The sequence below is a fragment of the Tachysurus vachellii genome, chromosome 20 (assembly GCF_030014155.1).
Source record: "Tachysurus vachellii isolate PV-2020 chromosome 20, HZAU_Pvac_v1, whole genome shotgun sequence".
Taxonomy (NCBI): domain Eukaryota; kingdom Metazoa; phylum Chordata; class Actinopteri; order Siluriformes; family Bagridae; genus Tachysurus; species Tachysurus vachellii.
This window is the reverse complement of record NC_083479.1, coordinates 11,566,859-11,585,984: the sequence shown is the minus strand read 5'-3', so window position 1 is coordinate 11,585,984 and position 19,126 is coordinate 11,566,859. Positions and strand designations below refer to the sequence as shown.

The 19,126-nt window shown below is 36.7% G+C and overlaps 1 protein-coding gene across 19 annotated transcripts in view; it reads left to right on the top strand.

Moving 5' to 3' along the window:
* Positions 1-19,126, top strand: part of dlg2 (discs, large homolog 2 (Drosophila)) — a 194,733-nt gene that overhangs the window by 137,724 nt on the left and 37,883 nt on the right. For 11 of the 19 annotated variants that reach the window (XM_060895353.1, XM_060895357.1, XM_060895356.1 and 8 more), the window contains 7 exons: positions 1,255-1,379; positions 4,128-4,297; positions 6,505-6,641; positions 8,074-8,218; positions 8,532-8,691; positions 12,455-12,514; positions 14,323-14,478. In XM_060895353.1, coding sequence (XP_060751336.1) covers positions 1,255-1,379; positions 4,128-4,297; positions 6,505-6,641; positions 8,074-8,218; positions 8,532-8,691; positions 12,455-12,514; positions 14,323-14,478 — 953 coding nt within the window. The remainder of the gene's footprint in view (positions 1-1,254; positions 1,380-4,127; positions 4,298-6,504; positions 6,642-8,073; positions 8,219-8,531; positions 8,692-12,454; positions 12,515-14,322; positions 14,479-19,126) is intronic. The other 8 variants (XM_060895369.1, XM_060895365.1, XM_060895362.1 and 5 more) reach the window with 5 other exon arrangements.

Below are 19,126 nucleotides of genomic sequence, written 5' to 3'. Positions count from 1 at the left end.
CATAATAGTTTCATCTTCCTTATTCTTTACAAACAGAAAAATGCATAATGGGTATTCTGTACTTGCTAGGCATGAGCAAAACTGTTGAGAGTGTTTTTGATATCTATTCATAGCATTAGCAGTATATAGCAGGCAGATCTGCGCTTGGGTAGTAATATAATAGTAATATGTCAGATGCTAAAATTACCATCACCAAAAGTATGTCAATGTACTTACAACCGGAACTGCAGATTTAATAATAACATGAATAGGCTTATTAGTAAGAAACAAATGGATATAGATCTATACTTAGTGTAACTTTCTCAACCTCTTGACAAGAAAATATGAAGAATATGACATAGTGAAGATGTTTTATAGGTTATCCATGCAGGGACACTGTCATAAGGCGATGACTGTTGGTTCTCGGAAAGGAAATAAGCAGAATAACTTAATTATTCAATTCCCAAGAATAATTCACTTGAGAAACACTTGGTGGGGAGGAAGGAAAGAGCTCAAGATCAATAAAGTATACTCTAGTCTAACAATGTTCACAGAAAATATTTGAAATTGCTGCTTTTTAATCAATTTAGATATAATTTAATATGTTCAGTGTGTCAATACCATAAAATTCCCCTTATGTTAAAATAGAATTTGATAATAAAAAGAGTTTGTGGACAAATAATCCATGATTGTCACAGTTATACTCATAAAATAATGTAGTGGGAAGTGAAAATATCTTTAATACAGGTAAAAGTGTGTAATATTTCTCATGATGGGATGAATGTGTTCTAAAATATATTTTGAAACCCATAATATTAAAACTAATATCTGTTATATAGTCTATGTCTATTCTTATTAGTTATCAATTATTTTATTCAAGATTCTTTTTTGGAGCCATTATGAAAGTTTTCAAGAAGATTTTCATTTGAAATCATTCACATTTAGTTGTTTATCAAGGGAATATTTTTTTTTTAATATTACACAGCGCTACTTGCTGCTTGTTAGCTTGGATAATTAGCACTAATCAGGGCATGCATGTTAATGATGCACCTGAAATCTTTTCCAAAGCAGTATGTCATCAACACACATGGTTAGCTAATGGTAGCATCACCTATAGGATGCCTACAAGTGATGAGGATTATTATTGTGATATAATGGGCCTATTATCTCTCTTCAAACTGACATTTTTGTATATACTTCATTCCCAAGTGCACTGTATGTGTGTGCATGTTTTTATCCATATATCACATATACGTGTGCCCTTTCTGTTCTCAGGGAAACTCAGGGTTGGGGTTCAGTATAGCAGGTGGGACGGATAATCCACACATCGGAGACGATCCTGGTATTTTTATCACCAAGATCATCCCCGGTGGTGCAGCGGCTGAGGACGGCAGGCTCCGGTGAGCATTGGCTTTTCACAGTATACGGATTGATGATTATATCCACCATAACATTTAACATTTTTTCATGTCTTTTGATATTTTTTCAGTTTCTGGGGTGTGCTAATGTTAAACATGTTTAACATCATTCTCTCCTCCTTCCCCCTTCCTCTCTCTCTTGCTCCCTCTCTCCCATTTTGTCAGTGATTAAGGCTGAGATCTGTATCTCAGTTTTATTACCTCTCCAGAGAGCAGATCTGCAGCACACACACACACACCTACACACATGCACACACACTCTCATTTAACTCATTGTAGCGTCATTAGGAAATGGACAGGATCATTAGAGCTAATCCAAATGGCGAGTTTTGGCGTGATGGGGGAATGTTTTCCGTATTATAACAGAACATTGTGCCTCTCACTGATGCTTATCTCAGTGATCAGGAGCAGACCAAGATGGTTATTGTAATACAGACAAGCATAGTTATATAGTTTGGGGATGAGAGCAGAACTGTGTGTGTGTGTGTGTGTGTGTGTGTGTGTTTGCTGTTAAATGTAGCTATGTTTATCCTCTCTCCGTTTTCGTTCTCATCCTCAGCTCTATTTTCTCTGCACCACAATCCTAGCCTTAAACCCTTTGCTGCCTCCTTCATTCTCAATTCAGCAAGAGAAACATATTAAAATAAAAGCTGGCATTGCGTGTTATGAGTGTGGAGAAGTACATTTACACTTATGTATTTCTTAGTATAATATATAATACATTCAACCACTTTAAAGTTACATGATAAATAAATTGTTTTCCAACCTTGTATATATAAATATAAACCAAAAAAATATGTCTTCAAAAATGTAAACAAAGTTACTGATAAGGAAAAAAGTATTCATAAAATAAATTACTAATATTTATACTCTGTTGCAAAATCATTGTTGGTAGTTAAAGTTTCGAGGGCTATAAAGTACAAAGGTAATTAGCAGGTAATTAGTTATTACTGTTTGCAGCCCTGAATCATGATGCACTTGCCTCTGTACTTTACTGAGAGTTACCTTAGTGCTGGGCTCATTCACACATCCCTTATTTCTCCAAACATGAATTATCTTTAAATACTTCTGTAATCTGATTTGCCTGATCAGAATTCTGATTCGTATTATTACTTTAGATGTGCATGTCTGTGCATCTTTTATAGCAGAGGAGTTCTGTGTGGTCTGTAGAGCCAGAGATGAGCCTCTTCAGTTTGAGAGGTTTTTTTTTTTTTTTTTACATCTTTTCATTACATTCTTTTATACTCACAGTTGGATAATGCAATTTTAATATGTGTTGTAGTTTTATTTCTTGTTTTCTACAGCACTTTAAATGTGTTCTATAAATAAGTTTACTTTTTGTTCAGGTTTCTAAGTTTTCAAAGTCAAAAGACGTGTGAATTTGAAGAGGATATGTGCACTATAAGTATATTTAAAAAAAAAAACAAGTGTATGAATACTTCATTTGCCTCAATGTATTTCTAGCTTTTCTGTAGTGCTGTTACTGATCTCTGGCGATGCTTTTCTGCTGAGACAGTGCCAGCTCCAGAGGCTGTGCCTACTTTGGAACGGCTATTCGCATCAAATCTAAAGCCTTGATCTAAATATCTCTTTAAATTTTTTATTTTTATTTATTTAATTTTTTTTTTAGGTTTTTAGACATAGTGAAATCCACAGGGCTTCAGGAAAGAGCTACAGACTTGTTTGAGAAACATGGGGAGTGTCAATGAATCAAATAATATATGCAGTTTTAAAACAAGACTCTTGTGATTTAATTTTCCTGGCTTTGGAAATAACTTTTTAAACAGATATACTTCTGTGACATATTTATTCAGGATGATATTTATAATGATAGCAAGGAATTGGAGAAGAGAGAAAGAAATATAGTATGAAATGCTTACTTGTTTAGAAAAGATAACATGGGTATGCAGGGATAAGTCAGTGTAGTTTGAATGTAAATTACAGAAAACATGAAAAGGAACACGAACCGTCTGTCTTGGTCTCAGGTTGGGTTCATAACCATTATTAAACAATTATAACTATCATTTAAAGATGTTCTCTTCCTATCACTTTTCTTCTAAGCACATGACTAAGCATTGAAAAAAAATCACAGATTTTTTAAACACCACAGGGATAGTGTTGTTTAAAATACTGTCAATTTGATTTGATTTGACTTTATAACTCTAATGAAATATAAGACATAAAGACATACAGCTGCAGAAGAGTAATGATTCATAATCCCACTATACTGTATCACCCAGACAAGATTGTGCTACATTTTGAATCTGGTTTCTCTTAAGATTTCTTTCTCATTTCATTTCAGTGAGTTTTTCCTTGCCTCTGTTTACTCTAGCTTGCTCATTAAGGCTCTAAATCTATATACAGATTTCCGTGAAGCTGCTTTGTGACAATGTCTGTTGTTAAAATATTTAGTTGTTAAATTGTATTGAATTTTAATATTATTTAATATTTTAAATAATATCCTTCAAACAAACATCAAGCATTGTGCATTACTTTTTTCCTACACTCTGTTGAAGTTTGTTGGTGAGACTGGAGCAGGTCATCTCGTCACACTAGGTCGCTTTCTGCTTTGCAGTGTGAGTCTCAGCTGCTTTGTGTGAGCATGCCTCAGGAGAGAGTTGTCCTTGCACCAGAGACAGCCACAATCTGGAAATCTGGAACTGTGTACTACAGTGCTAAATCATATCCAATTCTCTCTGTTTGTGTGTGTGTGTGTGTGTGTGTCTGCAGGGTGAATGACTGTATCCTACGTGTGAATGAAGTAGACGTATCTGAGGTTTCCCACAGCAGGGCCGTGGAGGCGCTGAAGGTTGCTGGTTCTATAGTTCGACTCTACGTACGCAGAAGGAGACCCATGCTGGAGACTGTTGTCGAGATCAAACTCATCAAAGGACCAAAAGGTTCTAAAAGATACACCATTTTCTCCTAAACATGTTTTGTTCTCTAGTTTTAAACTCATTTAATAATCTTTTAGTCTATGTAGATAATACACAAACTTGGAACTTCTATCCCAGTAATCATTTTGCTGAGAAATTCATGCTACATCTGCACCATTATATCTGGCATTAACTTGCATCCAGGTTAATGGGATTATAAATTGATACTAGCATGAATGTGGTCAGATTTTTCTTAAATAGGCATTGTGATCTGATAACTCAAGCCATATTTGGAAATGGTCTGGAATGCATATGGCAAGATCAGATTTTTAGTGTGAACGCAAATGTGTTCCGGTAGTAACAAAGGACCACCTGTGACATTGCCCTAGGCAGAAAAATCTAATCATTGCAAGAGTGTTTGGAAATGGCTCTGAAGAGTATAGCTCTCTGCAGCTAGGCTAATGGATAAAAATGATGCTTAAACAGCAGAAACAACAGCAGCTGCTTTTCATTAGCTTCATTCGTCATCTTTTCCGTGATTCATCTAGAAGTTCTAGTAGCAGACCATGTGATTAAAACTTTTGAAACATCCCATACAGGTACATGAGCTAGGACTTCTGTAAGATTTTTGATCATACAGGATGCATGTAAATGCGAGGTGTGAACAGGCCAACCGAAATTCAATAGCAAACATGAAATGCATTGCCTATATGATGTTACTCTTCCAGGAGTGGTGTTACAAATTCTTTTTTCTTTACTGAAACAATAATGTGTGGGTTTCAGTGTTTTCTTTTCTTTCTTGTGATGAAATTTTGTCAGAATTAATGTAAGCCATCTAGAAATGCAATTTCTGGTGTGGTTCAGAAACTAGTCTGAAGAAATTGCTTGGGTTAAAATCAATAGTGCACAAATTTAGTGGCGTTAGCAAGCAATATTTGATGACTCTGATTCTGAAAGGCTATTAAAAGACTATCAAGTCTCACACATCTGCGAACCAATTTTTCCAAGTAATCTTTTTTGTTACAGTATTTAGCAAGAGGGAATTACTCAGATTCAAGAGAACTTTACCAAGAAATACAATCTTGATTTGGCTGAATTTTTGTTTGAACTCTTGAGATCTAGCCAAATGACCTGTCTGGAAAAGTACGGTCTGTTAGTGCTGCAGTGATGCATTTCTCTGTGACTTACATTAGGACGGAAATGTAGCATTCTTAAAATCTGAACCCAAAGGTGTTCTTTTCCTTTATTTGCCATGTGTGCTTTACCTTTCACATATGTTCCACTGCAGTTTGCTTTTCAATGCAATATGTATTTCTCTCATACTGTACACGTGCCCTTGTCCTTGCCAGAATTCTCAGAGGAAAACAAAACACAATATTTTCCCTCTTTGCTGTGTTTGTTGCTTGTGTCTAAGATGTTGTTAGGAGCACAGAGGAAAGCATAATGCTTTTTTAATGCATACGCCACTTTATAATTCATTTTCATAATGAATTATTTAGAAATAAGAAGACACATTACATATGCACAAATACACACAGTGAGTATAGGCTGATCACCAAAACACACACACTCCAGCGATGCACAGCACGAATACTTCCCTGTTTGCACTTAGGCAATCGTATTCATTTAAATTTAATTTTTCTGTCTAGTTGAATTAAATGTGCCTCATTAAAAGTTTAATTAATTCATTTTGGCGCTTTAATAAAAGCTGCTGGATGAATGGGGTCAAAGGAGCTCCTACGACAGCTTGAAGGAGCAGTGATTCCATTTCTAGATATCATTGTGTCAATTCTATGAGAATATGTACATTGTATAACCCTATGAGTAAAATATTAATAAGAAATATGACGACCATATACTTAATTGGTTAAATCTATTTCCCTCTCTATTGTTCTGCAGTGGAGGCATGTTCATTACTATCAGTTTTCTGCAAAGGTCTACTTTTTAAAATAATTGTAAGAGGTGGCCAAATTAGTTGTCTGGACGTTACTGAATCTGAATAATGAGTATTTACTAGTATTAAATATGCAGGCTAGTTATTAGCTGATTCTTAATATGCATTTTTCTTTCTTTCTTTTATTGGTGTGGTGTAGTTGTCAGGTACTTTTGTTTTTTTAATTTTCAAAAACAACGGAAATATACTTTTAATAAGGATGAATTATTAACTTATTATTAGTGTTTATTTGTGTACTGGTTTACTTGTTAGTCTTTGGTGTGATTCTTTCCTTCAGGGCTGGGCTTCAGTATTGCGGGTGGAGTGGGTAACCAGCACATTCCAGGTGATAACAGCATCTACGTCACCAAGATAATTGATGGAGGAGCGGCGCAGAAGGATTGCAGGTTACAGGTTGGGGACAGGCTTCTCATGGTGAGCATCGACCACACCTGACAGCATACGATACCTATTGTGCAAACAAATGGCTTGGTTGAGAAACAAACTCATTGAATTTCATATATTTTCAACTTTTTTTGCATTCAACTAGAGACTGTAACTGATAATTCCTGACCTCGGGTGGGGGAAAGACAAAGAAATCAATTTCATATTCCATTTTGGGAACTCGATCTGATGTCAATATACAGATGTATTCGCATTTTAAATCTATACCACCGACTACAGTTTGCTGTTAAGAGGAGGAAAATACATATGACTCATCAGTTAGCTGGCTAGCTTTTTGCTAACATGGAGGCACCCATGCTTTATTCCCACTTTGCAGATTGAGTAAATAATTCAAAAATTACATCATGACAATTTCCAATTTCCCAACTCTGTACATCAGTACACCAATTTCCCAACTCAAGTACATCAAATGCAGCAATATTTGCAGCAGCTTATATGATGACTATCAAAGTTCCTTTACAGGCACATAATGCATATCAACACATGAAACTAATACATTTTTACTTCCTTTATTTAACCGTAGCCCAATTCACTGGTAATTTACTGCTTTCTTAAAGGCATATGACAAATGTTCATACAGTGAAGTTCTCCTCTTTTCAGCAGTAGATATAGATAATCACGTTTGTATTTATCCTACAGAGTAGCCTAGTCAAAGTTTGATAGACTAATATGTTTGGGTTTTTTTATGTAAGTTCTTCTTCCCTGTGCCAGTTTTATGTGAACACTTTGCTCAGCAGCTATAGATTTTGAACTGAAATATAATTTATGATGTTATAAAGTACATTTATGTGATTAGGATGGTGTTTATGCTTCACTTATGCTCTCAAGTAAAATTAAATAGATTCTTTGCATAAAAATTTTTTTGCTATGAACTAAAGACATTCAGAATGCTTTGGCACAACAGAAAAGCATTTGTCCCTCATTGGGGCTCACAAGTTTAAAATGACACAGCTGGACCCATGACAGCAAAATTAGCTCTGGCTGGGAGGGATGGCATACTCTCTCTTCCTTGTCAATCAAGCTAACACTGGACAGACATGGGCATCTGTGAGCTCATATATGTGGAAGAAGACAGTCTCTTATGCTGCTCTGTGATGCATAGTTCAAAAACATATTGTGGTTTTCTCAGAAGAAGCATGGTTGGTAGCTAAATTGTTTAGATGATTAAATTGGGAAGAAAAATGGTGATTTTGTTAAATTGCAATGTTTCAGTGGTACATAATGAATGGTACATAAAGGGTTTTTTTTTATATAAAATTCTCTGTTCTCCAGTGTGTAACACTTTATGCTGGCTACCTTTAGCAGTATCAGTAGCACTGGTTTGTTATTAATTACTGAACTGTGAAGTAAGACAGACTGTGCTACTGTGTCTAAAGACAAACAATCTCTTCTTTTATTCCAGGTTAATAACTACACTCTGGAGGAGGTGACCCATGAGGAGGCAGTAGCCATACTGAAGAACACGTCAGATGTTGTGTATTTGAAGGTTGGAAAGCCCACTAGTGTTTACCTTTCAGATCCCTACGGGCCTCCCGATATTACCCACTGTGAGTAGAAATGATGAATACACTGTCACACACTACCGCATCAATAATAAGATAACTGGTATCATTTATAAGCACATTGCTAGCTATAGCAGAGAATGTGTCAGATATGCAGTTGCTGATGAATATGTTTATTTAAATGAAAGTAAAATGTTAGAGGAGAAGTGAATTAGGGTTATAATATATCATAAGCAACTGTTCTGATTACTGTCCTCCTCCTCTCTTCTCCTCTCTCCTCTCCTCTCCTCTCCTCTCCTCTCCCTCTCTCTTCCTCTCTGCTCTACCTGTCTGTCTCACGTTCTGTCCTTCCCTGCAGCATTTTCCCCTGCTATGGATAATCATATCTCTGGTAATAATGGGACTCTGGAGTATAAGTCCAGTCTTCCCCCCATCTCCCCTGGTCGTTACTCACCCCTGCCACGCCACCTGCTGGGGGAGGAGGACATTAACAGGTTGGATGGCTTTTCATTTTTACGGTAAATTCCTCCTCTCTTTGCCAGCTGCCACAGGTAGAATCTGTGTAGATCTCTTCTTCCCAGTGTGTCACTGTGTGGAAATCCCAAAAAGCAGTGTAGGAGGAATCATCACAGCTCGTGATGGGATTGCTTTGGGATTTCATGCCCCTCCTGTTCTACTCTGTCTGCCCGTGTTAGTCCACTACTCTGTCTCTGGTGTCAATGTTTTTGTAAATTCCTCCTTCTAAAACGTCCTGTATAATTGTGCGTGTGCTCACTGCTGGAATGAATGAAAGCGTATTTAAGTAAACATAGCTGTAAGGCTGACCGAAGCACACATTGTACCTTTCTTTGTACTTCTTAATGGGAGTGTGGGAGATTTGCTATAAAAAAATTCCAAAGTGTCTATAATTCCCGTTACTGCTTATACAGTAATGTTAAAGTCTTGAACTTGTCTTATCTCTGCAGAGAGCAGATGGCATTCGGGTTTGTTTGTCTGTGTGCATCTTTTTGAGGGGTTATTTTAAGAGCCATATGGTTCCTTCAGGGCAGGAGATATTTTTGACTGGATGCTCAGCATAAAAACCTGAGAGTAGCTGGCCAGATCCAACCTTGATGAGGGACTTTTAGAAAGCTCACGGGACCTGAAACAGACACAGAGTTGAAAAATGACCCTAACACGATTCTCTGCTATAAGTAAAGTTTGTATTCTTAAACCAAATGTGTAGAAAGATGTTTCTTTGTTTATACAAATCTACAAAAAAAATCCTAATTTTGGCAAAAATTGATCAAAACATTTATATGCACATATCACAGGTCCAGGTCAGTCAATAATCAGACTTCTTTTCTTTTTAACATTGATACAAGTCATTATACTTTGCAGTAATGTTGTATGAGCAGGAGAAGGTTGCAAATTAGTTAACTTAAGTACTTTTTTGTGTTGTGTAAGCTGAATTCATTACATTTTTTTGTCCCAAAGTGTTTCATCGGCAACTTGCGGAATTTATTAGCTTTTCATATCCCAGACAAACCAGAAAGTGCAAAGTACATGATAAAAAAGACTGACATTTGCTGAGATTGATTCTAATATAACACACTCACTATAGTATTTGCAGTTGTATCAAATGTTGTCTAGATTTCTTGGCGCTAAATTTATTTCAACCAAAATCTTCATCTTCATTTATTTTCTTTGCAGGAATCATGACAGTCAGCATGGTCTTGCATTAAAAAAGCTTTCAGAGTGGTAGGCATAGATAAACTTTGGACAAGGATAATGTGGAATGCATATAAAGCATTAGATGAAGCAGAAAATAGTTTAAGTATTATTAGAGTGTTTGGAGCACATTTCTTTTTGAGCAGTAAGTCTGGGATTAGTGCTGCATCTTTGTGCTTGGCTAAGAACAGGTTGCTTCTGCAAAGCTCACTTAATCTCCATTCTTTGCCCCTGATCTTTGGTAACGCTGTAAAGGAAGTGCTCCAAATATAGTATATGGAGAGTTAAATGCTAAGCTAATACTTGTAATGGAAGGTCACCAAGTTTTGACTTTAGATCCTTTATTAAGTTACTGGAACGAGAATCAGTTCTGGCTGAGATGATTAGCATTGCAAAGTTTTTGTACGCTTTTGCATAATAAATGGGGGACATGTGCCAAAGCTTCACAAATGAATAATAGATCAGCTGTGACCAAATACTGTAGAGCTCTGTGTAAGAGTGTGTGTTTGTGGTGACCAAATGTCCCAGCAAGGATAGCAATATATATAGGACTACAATGTTTATGTATATATTTTATTCATTATAACCCAAACAGAATGAAAGTAAATATGAAGAAGGTCCAATTGCGGCTCCTTTTTAAATATTAAAAAAAAAACACACGCACATAAAGAGATTCAAGTGATTACATTAGGAGACAGTACTGTATACACTCCAAAGTAACCTTTTTACTGACATAATTCTGTAGACAAATACACAGACCTGTGAAGACACCAAAGTCACACACATTGTGTCACTTGTATCATTTAGTAGTTTAAGTGAAACACACTCTATACACCAGTACTGTACCTCATAACACATAATAACACAATACTAGCACAGGAAGAAGATCCCTAAGATAAAGAAATTTAATTCCTCCATTGATTCCTTCCTGCATCATATGTAAAAGATATCCAAGTGATTTCACTTAAAATGTCTCAGGTTCCCAGTTTTCTTGCGGTTTACTTGAACAGCAGTCAAGCATTATTAAGAGTTATTTAGTATTCTGACATGCTGGGCCTTATACTGTTATATACTGCTTTAGCACACTGTTTTAGTTAACTGTTCACATCTGATCCCAGAGCTTTAAAAGAACAGAAAAATTGATGAAGATGGGATAATTAAGAAAGCGATAACTAAAGAGAGAGATAAGGGAGAGAAATAAGATTCTCTTCAGGAGTCATAAAGACAGAAAACATGATGGGAGTATGAGACAGGAAACAGGAAGACATAACCTCAACTGTTCAGCCCAAACTTGGAAAAATGTCACAGATTCAGTCTCTAAGACATTTTTGTCAGGTACCAATTTAACTGTAACATAAATACCTGGAATCCCTTCAGTACAGTTTCATGAGCATGATCTGTTAATTAAAGGTGTTCAGTAATTATTTGTCTATATAATAGAGTCTTGAACTCTCTACTGACAGAAAACATTATGTCCAGTTTGTTATTGTATTTAAACTGACTTGTTTGTAAGTTAGTGAGCTTTGGATTAAAGCTATTCAATTCACTTAACTCATCAAATACACTGTACACTCAAATACACTGTAAATATAATCATTTTGACACAATGGTGTAAGTGTGTAATTTCCACCACTGTTACAAAATATAAAACTTTAATAGTCCACAGTTTCCTGGTTCCAAGTTGAGTTTTGGCACCATGGGAAAACGTTAAAGCTGTGGTTCGTCTTTTATATCAGTAAATTGGCCTCTTTCTGTGAAAGTAGGCAAGCCATGACCACATTAAAGTAAAAACAACTGTAATGATAGCTGTCTGGCTTGTGCGACTAGATGAGAGGTAATAAGATTGGAAGAGAGAAAGAGAAACTGATTATATGAGACATCATCTGCACAAGCAGCAAAGGCCTGTCTAATGCATTTTATATCTGTCTGCTCCTCATGTTCTCTTGTCCTCTCTTGTCCTCTCTTGCTTTTCATCCCTCCCTGCGCTCTCTCTCTCTCTCTCTCTCTCTCTCTCTCTCTCTCTCCCTCCCTCCCTCTCTGTTTATTGAGAATGTTACAAATTCTCTAAGCACCTGTTATACTACTGCAAGAAAACATGCTTTGAATTTTAAAACTAGCAGACGATTTACTGCAGGTCAGTTTTTAGCATTCCACATCTTACAGCATCTAGAATTCAGTGAAAGTGTCTCTGTTGGATGTTGACTATGTACAGGTTGTTTTAGCTATATTAACAGTGCTTCAAATGACCTTTAATTATAAGCTGTAGTAATAGCGGGTGATAAGCTGAAGTTGTACAGTATATGCTGTAGCTATAGCTAAACAGAGCTCAATCTGCACTCAGACTCATCTGTTAGTCGTGTCTGCTGATGTCTGAAGCCCAGCTGTGCCCTCTGAAGGCTCTGTTTTGTTCTGTTGTGTCTACTGCTGTATGAATGTGTGTCCAGCTGTCTGTATCTTTTTGGAGCCTGCATGCTGCGTCCGCACAAAACAAACACTTTTTTCACACAGCCCAGTAAATATGTAGTTGACTGCGGTGGTTTTGTGGCTTATTTGCTGTTTTTCTCTGATCAGAAATCCCTCCTTAGATGACGGGGAGGGCCACAGGTTTGAGTCCCAGCACTTCCAGTTGAGGTGAGAAGCAAACACTAAGGCCGAGGCTCTCTGAGACTCTCTGGTATATGCATTGATTAGGGTGCTATTTTGATCCTTATTTTCTACATAGTATATTCCAGTCTTATTCTTCCACTAGGATATATCAGTTCATATTTATGAATGGTGAGTGTAGTAGTTTGTTACAACAGACTGATATATCTACTCAACGAATGTAGGTCATATACTGAGTCTCCCTCCCACTTTCCTTGTATCTAATTTGAATTGCACACTATATTTCACCCTCCACTCTAGAAATATGAGAATCTTTTTTTTTTTTTTTACCGCAATCTATTTTGTGCTGTGAGTGTTTCTTTTTAATGGTAGCATTTGTTCCTTGGTTCAACTAACACCATCCTAACCCTCGTGTATCATGTCACTCAATAGAAGGGCACACAATCAACAGAGAAAACCTTTAGTTCCAGCTAGAATGGAAAGATACACATTTTAGTGTTAAAGCAGTGTGTATTCACTGTGCAGTTAAAGCATAGCTGTGATAAAAAAGACTGCAGTGTGAAAAGGACTAAAAATCACAGCTGGATTTGTTTTGCATTGTGGTTTGTATATTGTACATCTTTGTACAAATGGCTGCCTTGTAGAATTGTATTCATGACAAAAATAAAAGTAAAAATATAAATAGATTTAATAATTGGAATAAAAGCTCCATTGTAATACATTATAGATGTAGCATTTTGAATAGACACTTTTGTTAAACATTTAAGTATGGCCTGCATTTTCCAACATTAGTTTTTAGCATTTGCTGCACTTGTTATTGAAATTCACTTGTCTGGAAATATTGATATCTATATATTATACTGAGGTGTTTTCATGTAGAAGTCTACCCAGATTACTAGCATTACCCTAGGACACTTGATATACATGGACCCTGGGTTTGCGTTCAAATGTTCTGGCACTCTGTTATTCATGAGCACCTTTGGTGTCCATGGCATGTTTCTATCAAACACAAACCCGCACGGATCTATTTGCACACATTACACTAATTTTATCTATTCATACTGTACTAGCCTGTGGTTTAGATCTGATCCCCCACAGTATGAAAGAGGGAAACAGTGGTAATATAATACTGAGAGATATACATAGCAGAGAAAATGTATTATTGATTAGAAGAAACACATAAATGTTGTTTCACTGAGTTTGTTTTAGTGTATCATGAAAAGTGAATGAAACAAGTTCTTTCTCTCTCTCTCTCTCTCTCTCTCTCTCTCTCTCTCTCTCTCTCTCTCTCTCTCTCTCTCTCTCTCTCTAAAGGTTGTTCTAATGTTTTTATTTCTGTTTGCCAGTCTGATTTATCATACTGAATAGTAGATTTCACAAAATTGTATTAGAAAAGGTTAATGTTTCTGTGAAATTATATCTTGTTGCATAACAAATACAAACCAGAAGTACTGAAGCTCCACGGACATAAGTCCCTTAAACTGTGCTTAAAAAAACTCAGTGTCCTGAGTCCTGAGTGGTGCTAACAATACAAGGTATATTTTTCTCCCAAATATCTCTTGCTCACTATTTACTATAAAAGTCATAACGAATTTGTGCCATGACTAAATGTAGTACAATTTGCAGCTGATGAGTGCCAAAATTAAAGATATAACATTTTATATCTTCAGAATTGAATGTGCTGAAAGGAAAATAAACTAGCAGTTGTTTGTTTGAGATTATTCTTTGTAGGTATCGTTTCTCTCTCTCTTCCTCCCATTCTCTTTCTCACTCTATCTTCTCACACGCGTATTAACAATCATGTTCTGCTTTCTGCTTTCTCTCTCTTACTCTAGGCCTCCAGAGCCAGTTTACAGCACTGTGAATAAACTGTGTGATCGTGCTCCCTCTCCCCGTCACTACTCCCCTGTGGAGTTTGATAAAAGTCCAATGCACTCCGTCCCTTTTCCCCACTTCCACGTAGGTGTGCTCCCAGACTCCGACATTACCAGGTACTGACCAATTAATGCTAATCAATTGCATGCCAGTAAGGCATGTCTGCATGTTCCACCCACAACCCTGCCCTCTGCATGCTTCACCCACATCATGCATCATGTTTCCCTGCATTTGTTTTTTTTTTGCAAATGCAAATATACCTAAATCTTGCTACTAATCTGTTATCCCAAAAGAATGGTTCAGAAGAAATTTACTGGTCTTTGTACCTTAAATTCTAATAAGGAGTAAAGATGCTCCAAAAATAAAATGTCGCTACTTCATTCCTTTTTTTGATGCATTCATTAGTTTATTGGTTTGGTTGTTCTGTTTTTGTCCTGCTACAAATATTTATACTGCAATAAATGCTAGTTGCATATACAGTATATCTACTGTGAGTCTACACTACCCATAACTCCAGGGGCAGTGAGAATCCCCTGGACACCTTATTGAGCATATATACTGTATACTGTATATACCAAACATCTGCAATAAAGTTCTGATATATGGCACATTTTTATATAATTCTTGACAGGCACTTTTTCCTTGGACCTTTAATAATGCCCAGGAGGAGTAAATGCTTCTTGTTGACTGGTATATCATGGTAGGGGCCTGGTGTCCAGTCTATATATACTGTAAGTCATGGTAATGGCTTCCACCACCCAGTGGCTTAAATCTGTTTCTATAAGGGAGCTTCCTCCTGACTTAGCTTCATAACAGATGAACAGTATTGGATGGCCACTGTAGGGCATGTAAAAGATTAATCAACTGCTTCATATAATTAAGTGATATGACCTTGGGCAGAAATCCTGTATTCTACCACAAGTTTACCACAAAGTCATCTGGCCCTCAGCGCATGCAAGGAGTGCTTTCGCCAGAGCATGCATTCCTCTGTTCTGCTTTTGCCAAAGCAATTATCAGTTTTTACAAACATCTTGGCAGTTTTCATTGAGTCATAAGGGGAAGCTTTTAGGACTCTTAGGGAATTGTGTCAGAGGAAGGTGCCTCAGCCATTTCTGAATGGCCATAATAATTTTAATTTTAATTGCTTTGGTGTGCTCCTAAAACTGCCTTATATACATTGATGACATACAAATGTAGTACAGATTTGGGACTTGCCAGTGTCCAAAAGTTTCTGGAGAAAATTATGTATTTTTTAAAATTGAGCAGTGCACCAGTTTTAGCGGAAGTGGTTCCAGCAAAGTGTGTTAGGGGTTCTTGTGTTCAGGAGTGTTTTCTGGAATGCTAGGTTGTAGTCTTTAGCCACCCTGATGGTTAATATAGCTGACTGTCCTAACCTCTCACCCATGCTAACATTATGTAGACACAGACTTTGGGGATTGTGGAATATAAGAAAAATGATATACTGTAGCATGTAGTGTGGTGAGTGATAGCTAAAAGCTGACTAAATAATTCCTGAATATTTGTCATATTATGAGGGTAGGTTCTACCGAGTGTTGGAGGAAAGGGACCCTGTATATCTCACATTAGTCACAATGTTCAAAGCAGCTCCACTGGTATTTATTGCAATCACTGGGTCATATATCACCATGTAAGTTGAAGTGTCAAGGTGATTCTCACTGCACCTGGCCAAGAGATGGGGTGAAATAAATCTGTAGTTTTTGAGTGTCTGAACTTGTTCAGTGTCATTTACTGCCTTCTGTAACCCCTTGACCCATCAGTGTGCCTCAGGTTGGGTTTGTTGATTGTATTGTTTATTGACGAGTCTTTGAGGGTCACAGCCTGGATGCTCACAGAATGTTGATCAGGACTTGTGTGCAACGCTGGAGCAAAATCTAAGCTTTGTAAACCTGAGAGGATTCATTTAATCTTCTTTATTGCCTCAATAGCTGTTTGCATTTTATCTGTCTGAACAGTTTGACTTTAAATGGGAATAAAGCGATTGCTTCTCATCTGTTGTACTGCTGATTAAATGAATTGAAGTTTATAGTTTGGAGATTAATGGGGTCTAATCCATTTTATTTTTCATAAATACTGTGTGTATTTGTGGCTCAGTGTCTATGTCTCTGCCTTTCTCTGGCCCAGATGGCATTGGAATAGCACTAGATTGCTGCTGCTAGTGCCTTGTTTTGGCATCGGTTGGCTGATCGGTTGGCTGTACTGTCTCGTTTAGAATTTTAAAGATCAGTGCATTACTCAACGAATTAAAAAGCAGCCTCTAATTGGCTTCAGAGGGAATGGGAATGATTTGCATCTCAGACAGCAAAGGAGGTGAAGCTGCATTAGTTAGTAAATTGTAATGCTCACTTCATATGATATGTTTTTTAAATTGGACTAAAAAGAGAGAGAACAAAACATTTTAGGCAACATCAGTCCATAACAGTGCGGAGACACCATCGTGTCCTCCTCCTGATGATTCTCAACACCATGTCTGTCAGTTTTGGTATTAATATTTATAGTAATGTAGTAATTACATTGAATTATTCAACAACAACTGAAGCTAATAGGAAAGATGTGTAGTTATGAGAGTGAGTATAAATCTTCAGCTGCTGATTGGGAGTTTGTGGGTTAATGAAATGCTTTAGTGTATGAGAATTTTTTTTTTAATAACTTGTTCAATACTGTAAATACTGGAACATTAGTGAGATGACAGTTAATCAGTTTCCAAAGAAGACACAGATCCGATGCTTCTAATACCAAGCAGAAAAAAACCCACCATCAGAAAAATGATGAAAATGAAAGTTGATATAACATTAGAAGATATACATTTTTTCCCCATAAAAATGACACATCATTAATCATCATTCCCTAGGGTTGAATCTAATCACTGATAATAGATATCCCTATGGATTTATATCCCGCATTGTACCATCTCCCAAAGCACAGACAGAACTTGTCAATTCTATCAGCTAGTAAAGACAGACAGACAGACAGACAGACAGAAATAATTTTTTTGAATTATAGCAAGATATTAATGTTAATGTTGATTAATGTTATTAATGTTAATGTGTAATTATTGTGGAAAAATTCAGTGAGCTTCTTTTGAGTGTTGATCTGCTAAAGAAAAGACAGTGAATCAATTCAGCACACACTCACATCTCACCTATGGTTTGAAATTATTACTAAATTATTTCTACCATCACACTGAAGTTGTACAAAAATTAGCTTGTCCTACTGTTGTTGTTTTGTACAAACATGTTTAACTACAGTAAATACTCATAGCACTCATAGTGCAAAAAACTTCAGAAGTTCAGCTCTGGACAGGTTATCACAGTGCGGTCTGGCAGGAGGAAATTATTCCCTTTGGTTATTTCTGTAATGATACAGTCTGTTTGCAATTTGCATATAAGGTGTAAATGGAGGGATAAAATTGTTCATTTGCAAAAAAAAAGGAATGTAATTGTATTGTGTGAGATGTAAGCTACTTAATGAAGCTTGTGACTGACTGAGGAGAAGGTTGTTCTTTTGTAATTTGGTTTAAAATGTATGTGGTTTATATCTGCTAACTGCAGTGGTGCTTTTTTTGGCTCCCTTGCTCTCTACTTCTTTAGTCTCTAATCCAATTTCAGTGTGGGAAGTGAACCGTCAAATAATCAAACTCTCTCTTTCCTGCTCCCCGTTCTCTCACTCACTCTATCTTCCGATGTGCTCTCAAAAGGTTTAAGCCGCAGTATTTTACTGCAGATAGAGCATAGAGTGCTTAGAGAGGCTTTGCTAGTTCTTTCATAAAGTTGTGTGTAAGCAATAGCTCTACACAGAATATATAATGTAAGCAATATTATTCTTTAAACCGTATCAGAGCCACAGAACTCTTCAAATGTATTTGAACTGCAAGGCCAATTGATTTGCTTTTGCTATATGCTGAAGACATTTGGGTTGTGTTAAAAAAAAACTTGCACATCTTTGGTGGCTTTCCTCCCAGTGTATTTGGTTGAAAATACCTTATTTTGTGGGGTTTCTCTCTTCAGTCTTCTCTTCAGGATGTGAAATGCATGCTTAATGGGGATAAGGTCTGGTGATTGACTTGGCCAGTCTAAAACCTTCCACTAAGTGAAATTCTGACTCATCGTCTCATGTTCATCTTTTGATCTCAAACCGAAATGTCTCCAGTGTATAGCAGCATCTGCAGCATATTCAGCAGCTTGGCTGTGTCTGTAGACTCTTGTAGCCAGAACAGTGGCCTTTTCTGCAATTTACTGTACAGTTAGTTTGTTGTCAATAAGACTGCAGGTCATTAAATTAGCGGTCACAAAACTGAAAAACTCTATAAAGATATTTATAGAATTCTAAAGCAGTGCTTAAGCTAAAGAGACACCCTGGAAAGCTACATTACTTTATTGACCTGACCTAAGCAAAGGCCATTGGAAATATGTCAGTCATCTTTTAGAGCTCTTTTAGCAGGACTCTCTGTGAGTCACAGACATCGCCCTACATGTGTTAGGTGCAGTCTGATTGCTGACATTGAATGTCTGTGGGGTATTTATAGTCTAATGTATAGTAGACTTGTAGATAAGGAGGTATGGCAATATTGATATTGTTCAGGAGCATTAATAAGTCTGGAGGATATTGATTCACATCATGGCTTGCTGACTGCCTCAGCATGAAGAGAATGTGGTAAGATTAAGGCAAAAGATTAGTTTATATGCAGGGAGTGGATATGTAATCATACATACTTACACATTTAATGGCACTGTCATGCCATTTAAT